Source organism: Penicillium cosmopolitanum (genome assembly GCF_028827165.1).
Source record: "Penicillium cosmopolitanum strain IBT 29677 chromosome Unknown utg000009l:1.0-9042332.0:1.0-9050551.0, whole genome shotgun sequence".
NCBI classification, from domain to species: Eukaryota; Fungi; Ascomycota; class Eurotiomycetes; order Eurotiales; family Aspergillaceae; genus Penicillium; species Penicillium cosmopolitanum.
The window spans coordinates 7,510,969-7,527,134 of record NW_026622679.1 but is presented as its reverse complement, the minus strand read 5'-3'; the positions used below and the strand labels follow the sequence as shown (position 1 = coordinate 7,527,134).

Sequence of the window (16,166 nt, the reverse complement as noted above, 5' to 3'; positions counted from 1 at the left end):
GAAGTGGGGAGGATTAATGTAATCAATGACTTGGTTGCTCAAGTTGTCATATGAAATTCACGTCGGGGGCGGAGAAACTCTCACCCGACCGGCGAAAGCAAGAATGACGTTAAGCTCGGTTACTTCATTAGCTATGAGAGTCTCCCGCTTATCCTTTCTTTTCCTCTTCAATTGAACCCTTCCGCCTCCCACATACTTCTTCTCACACTCCGTCTTCATTAATACCCCAATCCACCTTTCAAAATGGCTGCTGTTCTCGCAAACTCTGCACGCGTCGCTCTGCGCTCAGGAGCGTCCGCTTCCTTCAAGGCCGGAGCTGCGGGCTTGACCTTCGCCCGCGGCAAGGCAACTCTGCCCGACCTCTCCTGTAAGTTGTTCTTTCCTCGGTACCCCCGGAATTACTTCACTCGGAATCGAATCGCATATCTAGAAAGAACTCAATGAACTAACGTGACACCAAGACGACTATGGCGCTCTTGAGCCGTCGATCTCCGGCAAGATCATGGAGCTCCACCATAAGAACCACCACAACACCTACGTCAACAGCTACAACACCGCTGTTGAGCAGCTCCAGGAGGCTCAGCACAAGGGTGACATTGCTACCCAGATTGTCCTGAAGCCCGCCATCAACTTCCACGGCGGTGGTCACCTTAACCACACTCTCTTCTGGGAGAACCTGGCCCCCAAGAGCGCCGGCGGTGGTGAGCCCCCCTCGGGCGCCCTTGCTAAGGCCATCGATGAGACCTACGGTAGCCTCGGTGAGTTCCAGAACAAGGTCAACACTGCTCTTGCTGGTATCCAGGGTAGCGGTTGGGCTTGGCTCGTCAAGGACAAGCAGACTGGCCAGATCAGCATCCGCACCTACGCCGTAAGTAATCTAGTTTCCGTCAGGAGTAGAATAACAACTGTTGACACACCAAAAGAACCAGGACCCCGTTGTCGGTCAGTTCGAGCCCCTCCTTGGTATTGACGCCTGGGAGCACGCCTACTAGTAAGCATAACCACCACCAAGAGTCCCCCACCCAACTACTTGCTAACCCTCCATTTAGCCTCGACTACCAAAACCGCAAGGCTGAGTACTTCAAGGCCATTTGGGAGGTCATCAACTGGAAGACTGTCGAGAAGCGTTTCTCTTAAGTGGACTGCACCGTGACCCTTTTGAAAGCGACTTGATATGTATACCTTTGAGATGGATAGTTAAATTTACCATGTATTGTAGCATGCGTATATTAAATCAATGCCTAGCGGCATTTTGTATTTCTATCTGATACCATACCTGCGATGCATCACCTGAATATTCGCCAGATCGTTTTCAAATGACGCGGCCATATGCTCAGATCTTGCCACGGTCGAGAAACCGGGTCGGACTCGGAATCGGCACATGTTTTGGCGCGTAGATATTCGACTACATTCTTTTCTAGCACGTCATATGTCGAGCTGGATGAGACACCTCGATCCAGGTGGTCCTTCAAGAGAAAATGCACCGCTAGAATCTGCATTAGAGTCGGTCGCGTTTTCGACGCAATGGTCCTCATCTTATCCTGAATATTCAGCAATTCAAGCCTCTCAATACGTTTTCAATTGTAGTCGATCTGTAACAGAAGCTTCACATGATCCACTGACAGAAATCAGCGAAGCCATGGCCATTCATCGGCGTGTCTGGTGTAGAAGCTAACATTGCAGTCAGACTCTTTTTTCGCCTGAGCGCGTATAAACAACATGCTTGTATTAGGGCCAAGGTTGTTTAGAGGCTCAAGGTCCGCTGGCTCCTGTACTTCATGTTCGGACTTGACGCAAACATCAATATCCGAGGTAGGTTCAGCAGGCGTAAACGGATGCTTCACAGGTCAATTGATTTATTGTGGAAACTACCACATGACCCTGCGTTGGGGAGAATAGAATTAGCGGTAGAAAACCATCTGGCTTTTACAAAGAAGCCGAATACTACTAGTAGTATGCGAACCTCGGCCGTGAGAAAGCCTCGCACTTTAAAAGTTGCATGTTCAGGTTGTTATCAACCTCGGCATTTCCCAAGGTTGGGGTGTAACTCTACTAATATCGTTATCCATGGACAGGGTACATCTATTACTAGTAGTGCCAGTGGAAAACACGAATGGTACTATATATAGTATCATGGAATATGTTCTCTATTGTCTTCAGAGTATATACGACAGTTGCTCATTGAGAGGATATCAACTTGAAGCCGTCTACCTAGATGTGTAGCCGTAGACATATCATATAGTACTAGATATGACCATGATATAGTATTTACTCCCACCATGAATGCCATATTACAGTCAGACACTCGTAGTACTAACCCCATATTTTGGTGGGGAAAAGGCGGGGGGATAAAGGGGCGGTCTTGGCCACCAGCTGCACACTAGTAGTAGGCTGTCATAGTTGCCGTTACTAGTGCTACTAGTAACTTTTAGAAGATGCTCCAACTAGTACGGAGTACCAGAATGAGCAATTGGCGTGTTGCGATAGCCAATTCCCAATTGCTTGTTGTAGATTTCAGTGTTTCAAACTTGAAGTGGTTCAAACTTGAACATGTATGAGAAAATGTTGGGTCGAGTGACGTCGGGATGGCTCAATAAACCATGCTTCAATGATCTTTGAAGATTAAGTTATGTACTACTACTAGTAATGGTGGCAGTTTCACGGTCTATAACCTGTCCCTCCAGGGCTTCATACTCCAACACGTCCATATTTCGGTGAGTACATATACGTGCCAAGTCAGATGCCGAATTCCTGCATATCCAAGTAAGTTAACTAGGAATTCTAAAAACAATAACCTATTATCAACTTGAATACATCCAAATATCGGACAACAATCGCAGACTCAAAAACACTATATATAGAACAGCCACAGATGTGGCTCACCCGGGCCGACGCGGGCCGTCACGTAAGCCCTCGGGGCAGCCTAGGGTCTTCGAGTTCAAGTTCAAGGCTCTACAAACATCCACTCGAAATCCACTCGCAGGACCCCAGACCTCCAAGTCGTGCGCAATTCACCATGTCGGCAGAGAGTCCCGGCCCGAAAGGGGGCTTCCGATCCCTATTCACCAACGCCCTGCGACCCAAGAAATCCCGTCAAACCCTCCGGAAGGGCAGTCGCTCGACGACCGACCTGCGGCTGGCCGCATGTCCCAGCGCCGATGAACCACCTCCGATGCCTAATCTTGCGCCCTTGCAGATGCACCGGGAGAAATATAAGCAGATGCATGCTAATGTTGACACGCAATTGGGGGAGCGCCGCGATTACACGACCATGATCCACTCTCTTGGCTTGTTGGATCCGGTTGACAGCTATGGGCCTACCGGGGAGCTCGAGGACCATCGAGAACCTGGAGAAGGGGATATTGCCAAGCTGCCATCGCGACTGTGGGCGCTTATTGCTTGGTACTTGGATCCGGCTGATGCGGCTAGCTTGGCAATTGCGACGATTACACTGTACCGCCGTCTGGGACCGCGGTACTTCCTCTCGCTGGATGCGTCGCAGAACTTACATTATAAACTTGATTTCTTGGCCAGACTTGATCAGTCTCTGCCGCATCATTTACTTTGTTTCCCTTGTGGCCGGTATCATCGCCGCATACAGGAAGGACAGGAACGCATGAGGCCGGCCCACGTTATCAACCCGCTGTTCAACTGCGCCAATGCCTTCAACGCGCTTAATCCAGCGCCACGGCACCGCATCACGCACGGCCGAATGCTCCCATATTCCTTTGTCCAGCTCGTCATGCGTGCGCATCGGTTCGGGCCGAGATATGGAATCCCTGTCGAGGACATGGGTAGACGTTGGCAACGGGATGGCTGGTCGTTCAGCTCACGATTCCACATTCATGAAGGACGGCTGATGATGCGGGTAACTAGCCAGGCATTTGCGCCAGCCGACCTGCCTGCATCAGCACAACGAATCCTCCTCTTCTCACGCGAAGACTACTGGCCCTACTTTTCTGCTTGCGCACATTGGCGGGACGGCGAACTCATGCCCGCCTGTAAGTGCGCGCTAGGCCATATCCCCAGACCACGCGAGACAGGCGGACTACAGGGCCTCGAACACAAAGTCAAGGATCGCTGGAAGGGATCAGGGTTTGATCCTAATGCCCTGACTACGCTCTGTGGGTTCTGCAGGCCTATGCGTCGGTGCCCCGAGTGTCCGACTGAATATCTCATCGAAGTGAAGCTTTCTGAAGACCGCGGTGACTCGCGCCCCGGCGTGTTTAGACAAGCTATCGTTGTGACACGCTGGAGTGACCTAGGCAATGGTATGTCTCCACAGGGCCTGGAGTGGGGAGCCGTGAATGGGAAACGCGATGATTACGACGCTTTCGCTCATTATGCTAAGCGTGGAATCGCGAGTATCTTTGAGGCGGCATTTACTGCCGATGCGCTCCCCGGCCAACGTGTGATTTCTCTCAATCCGAAAAAGAAGAAATTAGGAGAAAAGGGTAACGATTGGTATTAACCTTGAAGGTCGCGGTTAATTAATCCTTTTGTTTCTTTCGTGTATTATCTGATTTTTTTTTAAAAAAAAATCTTGGTACCCTTTTCAAAGGACGGCGTTTGATGACGAGGACAGGTAATGGAGTAACGGGTGACGAATTGGCCTGGATGCCACAAAATTACGGATTTTTTGAGAGTGAACATCAATGAAAAGCGACTAGGCGTAATCTACGATAGAGGGCTAAAATGTTTGGGTGAGAATCCCGAAGGGCAGGATTTGATTCGATGCAATTTTTAAAATCATCAGAGACTGAATAATATAATTAGCTATATTGCAAACCCAAATCCGGTAGTTTTCATTTTAGCCTTTCCATAGAAATATGCTGCGCACTTAAATCGTTTAAAACATGAGCACTCTTCCTGTCCGGCAGGAAGAATTGAAATATGGATACATAGGAGAGTGTACAAAACCATCGCAAATTCACATCCCGAGGAACGAAAGGAATCGGCCGTCTTGGGATGATAACACCTTTCCTGAAGCTGCCCACTCTTTTTTGTTGTTATACATGGACGTGGGTATCATAAGTACAAGGAGGTGAGCGAGGACAGCGAGAGTTGGGAAAGCATCAGAAGTTTGCTATCGGGGTGAATTACCCCCAACGAGCGCGACGACCCATATAACGTGGGCGACGGGCCTGGTCGTCGGAGTACATTGTCATTTCCGAGCGCGGACGAACATGAGGAGCGTCCATTGAATCTGGAGTGGAAGGTCGCCCCAACGTCAACCGACTGGTCTCATGTGTAAGACGCGAAACTGGACGCGGGTCTTTCACAGATTCGGGAAAATCCTCTGCATCAGCAGGGGTTGCGGGTTCTGGGCGTTTAGCACTCATCCCTTTCATCCACCCAAAGATTCCAAGTGAGCTGCGACGTTTGTGATCTGCGCTGTGGGATGTTGTGGGACGTCCAGAAATGGTGGCAGATCCATTCTGGATAGGGGGAAGGTTTTCGTCGCGACTCTCCATTAGAGATTGGTGAAAGGATTTGACTGTGAAGTTCTCGTTTCCGAATCTCTCGTTTGGAGCAGGGACGCTGGATGAGTAGTAGTCCGTTGAGTTGGCGATTATCTGTGACATAGGACGACGACCTGCGCCGCCCACATTACGAGTCTTCGGGATAATTGGCGACGGCGCGCCGTCCTCCTCATCGTCGTCCATCAGGTCAGGTACAGTCTGCGAGGGCTGGAGACGGCGAGGGAGGTTTGCACGATTCAGGAATGGGGGCCGGAAGCTGAAGCGCCGGCGCTGTTCAGGCTCGGATTTCTGCTGCGGAACGGGGTCTTCAGGGACCTCAGCAATGGGCTGTTCAAGGATATTGAGTGTGTCCATGTCGAGGGTCGGGACCCCTGGCGCATCATGCTCCATTGGGTAGGAGTCAACACTATCCTCGTCATGGAATGCGGCCTGGCTGATAACTTTGCGGGGTGGCAGGTCATCACGCCCCTCTCGCTCAACCCGAAGGCCATGAGCTAGCTCTTTGCGAGACCGAGGAGCGTGCCTTGCAGCGGCGATCCACTCCTGGGGAGTGAGCGGAGGTGACGCTTCATCTTCCATGGACCGAGACTTGGAAACAGTCTTGGTAGGGGTTTGGTACACAGCAATCGCCGGAGGCACTGCTTCATCTTGGCTACCATTGCTGTTTTGACGGAGAAGACCCCCGAATGGATCAACGACAGGGTTGTTGGGACTTCCAGGCCCAAGTAGTTCACTGGCTTTCGAGGCAACCGTGTTGAAAGGGAACATGGAGGGGGATTCTTTATCGTTCATGAAGCCCAGGCGAGGGGTATCGCTGCAGTTTGTTTGCATACTGTCTGTGACGTCGCTGCCAGTGTAGCTGCGGCGAGTTCGGGTTGTGAGCTCATCAGCAGAGCGATGCCGTTCCAATGGTCGACCAGCAAGCCAAAGGTCGTGTTCAGGCTTGGGACTTCTCTGCGCAGCGGCCGCCATGCTACCATTTGAGCCGTTGCGACCTGCCACATGAGCGGTACTCATAGTATCGGGGGTGGGTGGAAGTTTGACACCGACAAAGAGCGACTCGTCCAGACGCCCGCGTCCTTGATGGTTAGACGAAATCCTGAATGGGGCTGTTGGGATTTTGGAAGCATCTGACGCGACTCGATTCATGCGCCGTCTGATTATAGTCTGTTGCATATCTTGATGCGGCTCCATCCATTCGTCAATTTGGGGATTTATCCTCTCCTCGCGTTCGAGCCGGGGGTTGAAACTGTCAAAAGAATCCATAGATGAAACCTTGCGCACAGGAATATCCAGCTTGTCAGCTTGATCCCATTTCGTAGGGGTATCTAATGGATGCAATTCGCTGCACTCGCTCAGTACACTGAGCCTGGGCGATCCCGGCTCCAGGATGTCGTTCATAGTGTTATAGCTTTCCGATTTCGTCAATTGACTCATAGCTGAGTATGACATATTCACTTCTGGGACGTATAAGCTGCGCAGGACCGAAGTGCTTTCGCTGTCTCCTCGCATGAACGAGGGGACTTTGTTGAGAGTGCGTTCGGGCGATTTCAAAGATGCTCGCTTGGATGACGTTCGCTCTGGAATTTCAAGGGCTGTCTTCCTCGGTGTTGCATTGGGCCCATCGAGCACAAGACGACCAAATGAGGCCTGGGAAGTGCGTCCGCCCGATTCAATCTCGTCGATCTTAGCCTCCAGTTGGCAGATGAACTGTACGGCTTCGGCGACAGCCTGGTCTCGCTTATGAAGTTCCTCCCGAAGCCGATCGTTAGACTCCTGTAGGCTGTGGTTCTGCTTTTTAGCCACACGGAGCTCCACCACTTCCTCCTCGAGTTTGTGCATCTGTTGCAGCTCCTCTTCCATCTCTTCCATTCGCTCCATTTTTTTCTCCATAGTTCCCAGCTGTTGGGTGCGGTGGAAGATCTCCAACTTCAGGTCGAAGTTCAGCTTGGTGATTTTCGAAACATACTGTTCCAGGGGTCAGATTTGTGTTAATCGATCGATCGGTTCTACCGAGGGACCCACCTGATCCATCTCTCGGACGCCCATCTCCTTCGGCTGTTCCCGTGAGCTTGCGGCAAAAGTATCCTTCATCTTCCGTGATTTCTCAGAGGCGGTGTCTTCCTGGACGGAACGGTTCTCGGGGGTCCTGGGGCGGCTATCATTCCATTCTTCAGATCCGGTTCCTCGAGAACCACGATGGGCACGCTGCTCCTTCAATAGATCTTGGAGAAGACTAGAGGCCGGGTTCACCAATGTGGTTGGAGTACCAGGCTCAGATGTTTCTGTCGCAATCACAAATCCAGCATTAGATGCATTCGCCCAATGATTCCTAGACAGGGAGGAAGAGGGGACCTACTGCATGGGCGAGGCGGAGTTCGTGTCCCACGCACAGGAGATTGATCCTTGAGCCAGGACATCTCTGGGCTCTTCCGGGGAGGAGTATTCATATTGGCTCTACCCTTCACTCGGTTCAAGGACGGATGTTGTGGACGATCAGATTGATCTGAAGTGAGGAGAAGCGAAGGTTAGCTCGACGGATGTTTTGTTTTGGGCAGTTAGGACGGAAGGGGGTGGAGAGGCTTACTGCTGGGACAACGCTTGGAGGAGGCACTGCGGGTGGATGGGGTAGTCTCAGAGTGATATACTGTGCCTCGCGGCTGGGACTGCGGGTGCGAGGGAGCGGCCGAGCTGCGGCGCTGCGTTTTCCGGTCGTTTACATCCATGGCTACTGTGCACTGTGCATACGAGTACTGTATGTACTAGTACTCCCATGCGGCGATGATCCCCCGTTTGCGATTCCGTGTGCGACCTGCGCAATCGGAACTCTGAGAAAAGTAATTCAGAGCGGAGCTCTCCACTCTCATCGGATAATTAATTAACGAATCTGGAAGGCCTGGTGCCACAATGAGACGATCGCTAGGCAATGTATTGGATGATCCGACGTTGCGCAGAGGAAGATTTGACTGCAGGAAGCGAGGGATGCAGATTGAAGGCGACGAGAAGCGAACAGAAGAACTTGTGGGACCAATACAAGGTTTCTGGCTGTGCAGGGGCAATCCACCAGGGGGGGGGAAGGTATAAAGTATCGAGATTGAGATCGAGGTTATCGAGGTGAGGGATCGAGAGAGATTGTGACGAGTCACGCGGGGCGAAGTAATGAATCGCACGTAGCATTACCCTGTGATAGTAGTAAAGAAAGGATTAAAAGAATGAGTGTGGTGAGAGTGAGAGTGAGAGAGAGGAAGCCCCCGCCATGGAGACGACTGGAATGAGGCGAGGAATGGAAGATTCGCCTTGACTTGACTCGACTCGACTTATTTTTATTTTTTTTTCCGCCTTCCCCTAGCTGAGAGGCTAACCAGCCCCCGCTAGCTCTCTGGACGAGATCATCGGGGCGATCACTGTGCCTGACATCAGTTCAACCCAATCGGATGGCGCCCGTGGGGTCGGTTTCAGCTATCCTTACGCTCGGGTCGAAGGATTCCATTTGCCTGGCCAGGTGATCCTGGACCATTCTGACTTTGGCACCTGGGAGTACAAAGTACGGATACTCGCACAGAAAGGACTTCAACATTCTAGATTCTCAGTCCAAGAGTTCATGCAAAGCAAAAGCAAAACTGAAATCGCGTGGCCCGCCCCACTATGTGCAGCCATCCAAACTAAGGAACTTATGTATATATGTATGCAATGGATGTACCTATCACCCGGAGCACACAAGAGTACCTAGGTATCAAAGTACAAAATATAAATTATATTCCTATAAAGACTCGCACTGGACAGGTCGCATCGACAAGTTTCACTGTCATCTTCCAAGGTTGACTTGCCCCCACATCATCCATGCGCAACGCGATAAGCTGGAAGCTATTCGTACTGCTAGTTGTACCCCTTTTGGAGGTTTCAAGAAATTTGCCTACAAATTGGAAGACAAAGTTACTTTCATTCGGATCGACAATGGTATCGAAAATGCCGCTGATTGTGGATCACATCTCCTTTGGGCATGCAGTCATTATTATGGTTCATGTAGTTAAATTTGACCTGATAGATCAACTTTCCCGCCCCCGAACTCTCTCAACGAGCACAGCTCAGTCGGAGTCTCGAGTCGGTCTTGACTGATCATTTCCGCTTCGCCTCTCCGCTCCAGACCCGCATCTCCTTAGCCCGATCATGAGCCGCTCGGAACACTGCAATCTGTCAGTTCGATCCAATAAAGCACATTGGCCCCCGCCGGGCGGAACAATAGTCTCTGCAACTTACGCTGACGTTCTGTCTCGTCGAGACCTCGGAGAAAATCCACTCCGTCTCCAACGGCTCCACGCGGGTTGTGAGCTTGATCAGAGACCTCAGCCGCCCGTTTTTTGAAGGTCTAGAATCCATGTCAGAAATACCAATTCCCACTCAAGGGTTTCTGGGAAACACCGCCAATAGCATACCTCCATCAAAACGTCGACCAACTCCTCTTCCTCAAAGAGTTCGAGAATCCGCTCGCCTAGGCTGTAGAAATGCGGTGCCAAGGAACGCAGGTCAACCGTTCGTGGGTCTGCTTTCAGTGCGTTCATCACTCGCTCAGACAGCGCGGACGGCATATCAAGCGTGACCAAACGGGATGTCCCCAGTCGTGCACTGTAGCAATCAAATGTCAGAAATGACTTGCCATTCCTGCCTTTTAACTTGGCAAATAGCCTAGCGGGGGCCGCAGTCTTACCCGATGGACAGCATCTCGCCCAGCCATAGTGGGAGATCGATGCGAGTACCCGGTTTAATCTAAGATGTATGAGTGAGGATGATTCTTCCAGAACTGTGGGTGTTCAAAAACGTACATCTTCGCCTGGATTTCCTTCCAGGATGCCCAGTCCTGGAACTTCTAGTTCGAACGTACAAGGGAGTTTCTGGCACCAGCTGTTAGCTCTTGAGTTGAGTAGTCATATCATAAATCAGTCTGAATTTACCTGTGCATCTGTCAAGATGGAATCAACGTCATAGTACGACATTCTGGCGAATGATGCCTCGTCGCTCGCTGCCGGGGAATCGAGTCCAGCGCGTCCCGCCGTTTTGGCCGGCGCGCCGCGTGATCACGTGCATCTTAACGATGACTGTCCTAATCGGGAATCCGACCCACCCACAATCTTCAGATGTTGAACACAGTCCTTGTATTAGCTGCAAAGTGTTTTTGTCACTAAGAGATCGTGATTGAATAGAGCTTCCTACGTCTCCTTTTAGAGAACATCTCCTTCCGCCCAGTAGACAGGATGTTATTTACTTGTTCGGCCGTGACTCCCTTTCCAGGTCATCTACTAGAATTGACAACGCAATATTGAAACCGTGGCAGAACCCAAACGCGTCATAATAATTTGGCGACGATGGTTTTCGATTCATCTATTGTCGACACCCTCTTCTTTATCACCGTCATCACAACCTTGATGTTGTTACATACTTCACGCGATTCGGCTACTATTAGTTCCAAGGTTTGTAGTTGTACCTTAAATGTCTGGGCACATGGGCACCTGGGCGGTATATATACACCTGGGCAACAACTTGAACAGTCGCGCTCATAATTTATTTTCGTGGGCACAAGTCCGAGAAATAGCCCTGGAGTAAGCATCAACTTGATTCTACTTGAATAGGTATCTCAACCATAATGCCCGTGGTAGAACAGAAGTCCGAACTTCCATCGAGAGCCTCCTACTATGATCAGCGCTCCCGAGTCTGTCATGCCCACCTTGGCAGGTGGGCAACCTGCAACTTTGAATCCATACTAGTATCCATAGGTAGGAACGGTCATATCTTCCAGGACATAAAATCACGAGCTATTTAAAGCCCACAATGATCGGCGTTGTCAGTTCTATTCCGTATCCGGTGGAGATAAGACGGATTGGTGGGCCATTTAAAGGGGTAAATTCCCCGTAGCCGTTGAGCCCGATGCGTGTTCTTCAGCGAATAGATTGTCTTTAGCGCCTTAATAGTGTGCCGACCGGCACTTTCGGAGAAACCATTCCAAACATGGAAAGCTGGTAATTACTGTACTATCCCTTGATGGCGAACCCCCGAAGGCGCCAATGGGCATCAAGCGATCAGCGCCCCTCGTGCGGGTAGACTGACGGTTTGCGATACTTGTGGCACAAACTCCGCTTCGCTTAGCAGTATGTAGTCAATCACTACTGAAAGAAGCCCAACGTGCGATGAAGCCAATTTCATCGGACTTGCGTTAGTGCAAGGCAGTGGAATTCTGTCGTGGGGTTGGTTTAAAGGTTAGTCTGTACCACATTGCACACTTTAAATAGGTCGTCGCTCAAAGCTGGAAAAGTTGGACAAGTCAAAGCTGCTGGCCCTTGGTTCTCTGCACTGGGATCGAACATGTTTCTTCGTCAGTGGATCGTAGCTGCAAGCCTGCTAGGTGCTTCATTCGCTTTATCGGAGGGAGACGACGTTGCCAAGAGGACTACTGCGAATGAAATTCTCTCCGACTTTGAAAATGCAGTGACCTGCGGCAGTTGTGAGGTAAGTTAGATATCAAGGGTCAGCAAAGCTCCTAAACGTGCAATCCATTGACCGTATATCTGCAATAAAGGCTCTACTTGGTATCTTGCAGGGTTTGGCCCACCTGGGCAATGATGCATTTGTGGACGTGATCACCGATGTTTGTGTCTTGGCTGGGGTAAATTGAATCCTTTTTATGTATAAAGACGACATCTAATGGCGTTTTAGGTCGAGGACAAGGATGTCTGCGAGGGAGCGATCTCTCTTGAAGGGCCAATTTTGGCACACGATCTCCGCAACATGGACATCCCATCCACAAATGCAGTTCTTTTCTGCTCGACCGTTTTTGGTCTTTGCGATTATCCAGACGTGACCCAGTATACGATAGATTTCCCCTCTGCTAAACCCTCCAATGCATCTCGACCATCTTCCAGCGGTCAGACTCCTCTTCAAATCGTCCACATCAGTGACATCCATGTCGATCTTTCTTATGAAGTTGGTGCAAAGTATATCACCCTGAGCTCCTGGTTCTCACGATTCTTGCTAATGATCCCAGCTATAACTGCACAAAGAATATCTGTTGTCGGCCATACACCGATGCCGATGCCCCAGGAAATACAAGCTACCCTGCTGGTGAATATGGAAATTCAAACTGCGATTCACCCCTGAGCTTAGAGGAAAGCATGTACAAAGCCATTGATCAATTCGTTCCTGATGCATCCTTCACCATCTTTACCGGCGACGTGGTCGAAGGTGCCGTCTGGCTTGTCAATGAAACCGAAGTGACAAATGATCTGAACGATGCCTATAACAAACGAATGCCATCCTATCTCAATAAGGTGTACGGTGTTGTTGGCAACCACGACGCGGCGCCTGTCAACTCTTTCCCAACCGCTGCGATTGATACCACTTTATCCAGCCAGTGGGTCTATGATACTCTTTCCTCTGCCTGGAGCAAGTGGATCGGATCAACGGCAGCGACATCGGCAGACAACTATGGTGCATATTCGGTAAAACACCCTGGTAGCAACCTGCGAATCATCTCCTTCAACACCAACTTTTATTACAGAGAGAACTTCTGGCTATATGAAAAGACCATGGAAACGGACCCCAATGGCCAATTGAGATGGCTGGTCACGGAGCTTAGTGCAGCGGAGGCGGCTGGTGAACGAGTTTGGCTTCTAGGACACATGCCGATGGGCTCTGGAGATACCCTTCATGATGGATCGAACTACTTCAACCAAATCATCCAACGTTACGACACGACTATTGCTGGGGCCTTTTACGGCCACACCCACAAGGACGAATTTGAGCTATCCTACTCTAATTATACCGCCAAATCGGCTGACACCGCGAACATGATGTCTTATATTGCCCCAGCCTTGACCCCAACTTCTGGAAATCCCACCTTCCGCGTTTACTCGGTCGACCCGGTGACTTTTGGCGTGCTGGATTTCACCGTTTACATCACAAATATGTCAACCCCGGGCTACCAGAAGAATCCAGTCTGGGATAAATATTACTCTGCCAAGGAAACATACGGCTCGCTTCTTGAGCCAGCCGTAACCGACGATGCCGCGGAACTCACACCTGCATTCTGGCACAATGTTACTGCACTCTTTGAAAACGAGGATTCGGTGTTCCAGGACTACATCGCGCGCAAGACTCGAGGATGGGAAGTTGAGTCGTGTTCGGGCGACTGCAAAACCGAGGAAATCTGCCAATTGAGGGCCGGCGAGTCACAATACAATTGCGTAACTGTTTCGCCTGGTATGAACTTCAAAAAGCGAGATATTGGCAGTACTGCCAAGCATCAAGAACATGCCTGCGGTCGGTCGACCATGACGGGTATTTTTGCCGACATCGAGAAGAGCGTGTCGGCGCTCAAGTCATCCATGAAGAAGAGGAATCTAGGGCAGGGCTTTTTGGATAGGTCGCTTAACTCAACTCCTGCATAGATAATTATCAAGAAATGCAATCTTCCATCATAGATAGACTATTATAAACACCAGGATTTTATTGATTAGACCACCGGGCACGTTCTATAAATGATAGGCAATCATTGGGGCTTGGTACGCTCCCAGTAGTAGCCGACGTGGCCGAGCCTTTCTAAAGTAGAAAGCCATTTAAGGCATCGAACTTCTAGATGAGATTGGAAGCAGTTTAATTATCGGCTTCATCTCGGTTAAATCTCACGGCGTAATTACTCCGGCACGTGCGCCGGTAATAGGCTCGCGGGGCCAGCCCTTCGTGGCGCTGCGTACGGACTAGCCGGCGAAACTAACGCAGGTCCGCAACATCGCCGGCTTCGGTAGCTATATAATGTTATGAATTCGCCACAAGAATCAGGAGTATGCGTTTTGTTCAATAAATACGACCATGGCAAACTACTTCAAAACCGCTGCAGTATCTTCACTTCTGCTAGCAGCTACGGGCAACGCCGCAGTGCTCGCTCCGGCCAATGATATTCTATTTCCCTCCAGCGGAACAGCACAGAATCCTCTGCAGTATTCAGGTGGAAATAGCCCTTACTTCGCAGGTCCGAATGTCAACGGAGTGAGCAACGAGACGCCTGAAAAGTGCACAGTGCAACAGGCTGCTTATGTTGTGAGACACGGGAGCAGGTAAGCGATAACAGGGGAAGCCTGAGATAATTGGCTAAATTTCTACTTCAGATTCCCCGATACAGGATCGTACAATAGCTGGGTGGCACTCCAAGAGAAGGTTTGCTTTTTCAAGGAATTTTATTTGTACAGTGGCTTACCCGAGTGCTTGGTATGAAGATTCAAATTGCCGTCAATGGCACGGGCTTTAATGCTCGCGGCTCACTTTCTTTCATCGAGGATTGGAGTCCGGTGTTGACAAATCCAACCCTCCAAATAGCCCAGGAGTCTATGACAGGATGGAAAGAGGTATGGTGACCGCTCCCTCCAACGTAGAAGGAAGCTGATTGGCTATAGGCTAGTGATCTTGGTTATCAACTTCGAGCTCGGTGTAAGATTCTCATTGCAATGAATATCTGTCGATGTCTACTAATTATTGTGCAGATCCTGGCTTTTACGAGGATGGTAACCCATTTTACGTTTGGGCGAATCAATACAAGAACCCCATCAACGAGTCTCGAGTAGTCCAAACCGCTCGTGCTTTCGTGAATGGTTACCTCTATGAGTTTGCCGATACATACGGAACGGTTGTCAGCGTCAACTCAACCGGCTCCGTGAATGCCATTGGTAACTCGCTCGGGCCATCAGACTCGTGTCCGACCTTTGCGTCTACCGCCAGCGGAGGCAACAATGTAACAGACTGTGCGTGATGATTCCAGCCCGGACCTTGTGATCTATGATGACCATATCGCTAACTCTATTCACAGTCGACGATACATGGGTCCCCAAAGCCTTGAAACGTATCAACTCATTGGTGAAAGGGAATCTCACCTTTGATGAGACCGACATCCTCTTCTTCCCCTATTTGTGCGGGTACGAGAGTCAGATCACTGGCAACCTCAGTCCCTGGTGTGGGGTGTTCACCGAGGATGAGTTGCGCAACTATGCGTATTCCCAGGATCTGAGCTACTATTATGGCGTCGGCCCCGGTGCAGATGGACCTGCGCCGGTGCTCTTCCTACCGTTCCTTGAGAGTCTGACAGAACTGCTCAGCAAGGGACCTGGTCAAACCGGCGTCGATGCTGACGGGAATCCCTTTACGGTCCCCAATTTGATCATGGCGTTTTTAAATGACAATCAGATTGCGGAGATGACGGCAGCCATGGGGATTTTCGACGAGGAAGCTCCCCTTTCTTCCACGCGCATCCCAAAGAATCACCTTTATAATATTGCCCATTGGATTACCATGCGCGGCACGGTCGCATTTGAGGTATTGAATTGCAGTACTGGAAATAAACACGACTCTTCGACTGAGCCTTATGTTCGGGTGCTGTTCAATGACGCGGTTTATCCTATTGCGAGCTGCCATGATGGACCGGGTAAGAGCTGTCTCTTGTCCAAGTATGTTTCTCTTCTCAAGAAAAAGAGCCAGAAAGCAGGCAGTTTCATTGAGTACTGCAATGTGACCGAGTCTAATCACCCAAGACCGTGGGTGGGGCCAGCTTCTTTACTGATCTGTCGCTGGACTTTTTGACCTTTGTCAAGCCTTGATTCAGCATCCATAGATAGATCTTCGTTATATTTCCCCCGTACACTATACTAC

General features: G+C 50.2%; 6 protein-coding genes across 6 annotated transcripts; 4 read left to right on the top strand and 2 right to left on the bottom strand.

Moving 5' to 3' along the window:
• Window positions 1–243: 243 nt before the first annotated feature.
• Window positions 244–1,137, top strand: sod2 (superoxide dismutase sodB; the record flags this gene model as incomplete). Its single annotated transcript, XM_056635531.1, has 4 exons — window positions 244–367; window positions 462–868; window positions 924–991; window positions 1,050–1,137. The coding sequence occupies 4 exons, from the start codon at window positions 244–246 to the stop codon at window positions 1,135–1,137; spliced, it is 687 nt and encodes a 228-aa protein (XP_056486151.1).
• Window positions 1,138–3,016: 1,879 nt separating this feature from the next.
• N7509_010893 (uncharacterized protein) lies at window positions 3,017–4,471 on the top strand (the record flags this gene model as incomplete). Its single annotated transcript, XM_056635530.1, has 1 exon — window positions 3,017–4,471. The coding sequence occupies one exon, from the start codon at window positions 3,017–3,019 to the stop codon at window positions 4,469–4,471; it is 1,455 nt and encodes a 484-aa protein (XP_056486150.1).
• Window positions 4,472–5,099: 628 nt separating this feature from the next.
• Window positions 5,100–8,209, bottom strand: N7509_010892 (uncharacterized protein; the record flags this gene model as incomplete). The annotated part of the gene is made up of 4 exons (XM_056635529.1): window positions 5,100–7,451; window positions 7,509–7,768; window positions 7,843–7,989; window positions 8,071–8,209. 4 exons carry the CDS (start codon window positions 8,207–8,209, stop codon window positions 5,100–5,102), a joined length of 2,898 nt encoding a protein of 965 aa, XP_056486149.1.
• A 1,390-nt stretch (window positions 8,210–9,599) lies between these two features.
• psf3 (DNA replication protein PSF3) lies at window positions 9,600–10,474 on the bottom strand (the record flags this gene model as incomplete). Its single annotated transcript, XM_056635528.1, has 6 exons — window positions 9,600–9,667; window positions 9,741–9,849; window positions 9,917–10,106; window positions 10,189–10,247; window positions 10,304–10,372; window positions 10,433–10,474. 6 exons carry the CDS (start codon window positions 10,472–10,474, stop codon window positions 9,600–9,602), a joined length of 537 nt encoding a protein of 178 aa, XP_056486148.1.
• A 1,363-nt stretch (window positions 10,475–11,837) lies between these two features.
• On the top strand, window positions 11,838–13,918 carry N7509_010890 (sphingomyelin phosphodiesterase; the record flags this gene model as incomplete). The annotated part of the gene is made up of 4 exons (XM_056635527.1): window positions 11,838–11,981; window positions 12,010–12,138; window positions 12,189–12,466; window positions 12,517–13,918. 4 exons carry the CDS (start codon window positions 11,838–11,840, stop codon window positions 13,916–13,918), a joined length of 1,953 nt encoding a protein of 650 aa, XP_056486147.1.
• Window positions 13,919–14,339: 421 nt separating this feature from the next.
• N7509_010889 (phosphoglycerate mutase-like protein) lies at window positions 14,340–16,097 on the top strand (the record flags this gene model as incomplete). Its single annotated transcript, XM_056635526.1, has 6 exons — window positions 14,340–14,584; window positions 14,636–14,684; window positions 14,717–14,872; window positions 14,921–14,954; window positions 15,008–15,265; window positions 15,331–16,097. The coding sequence occupies 6 exons, from the start codon at window positions 14,340–14,342 to the stop codon at window positions 16,095–16,097; spliced, it is 1,509 nt and encodes a 502-aa protein (XP_056486146.1).
• Window positions 16,098–16,166: the final 69 nt, after the last annotated feature.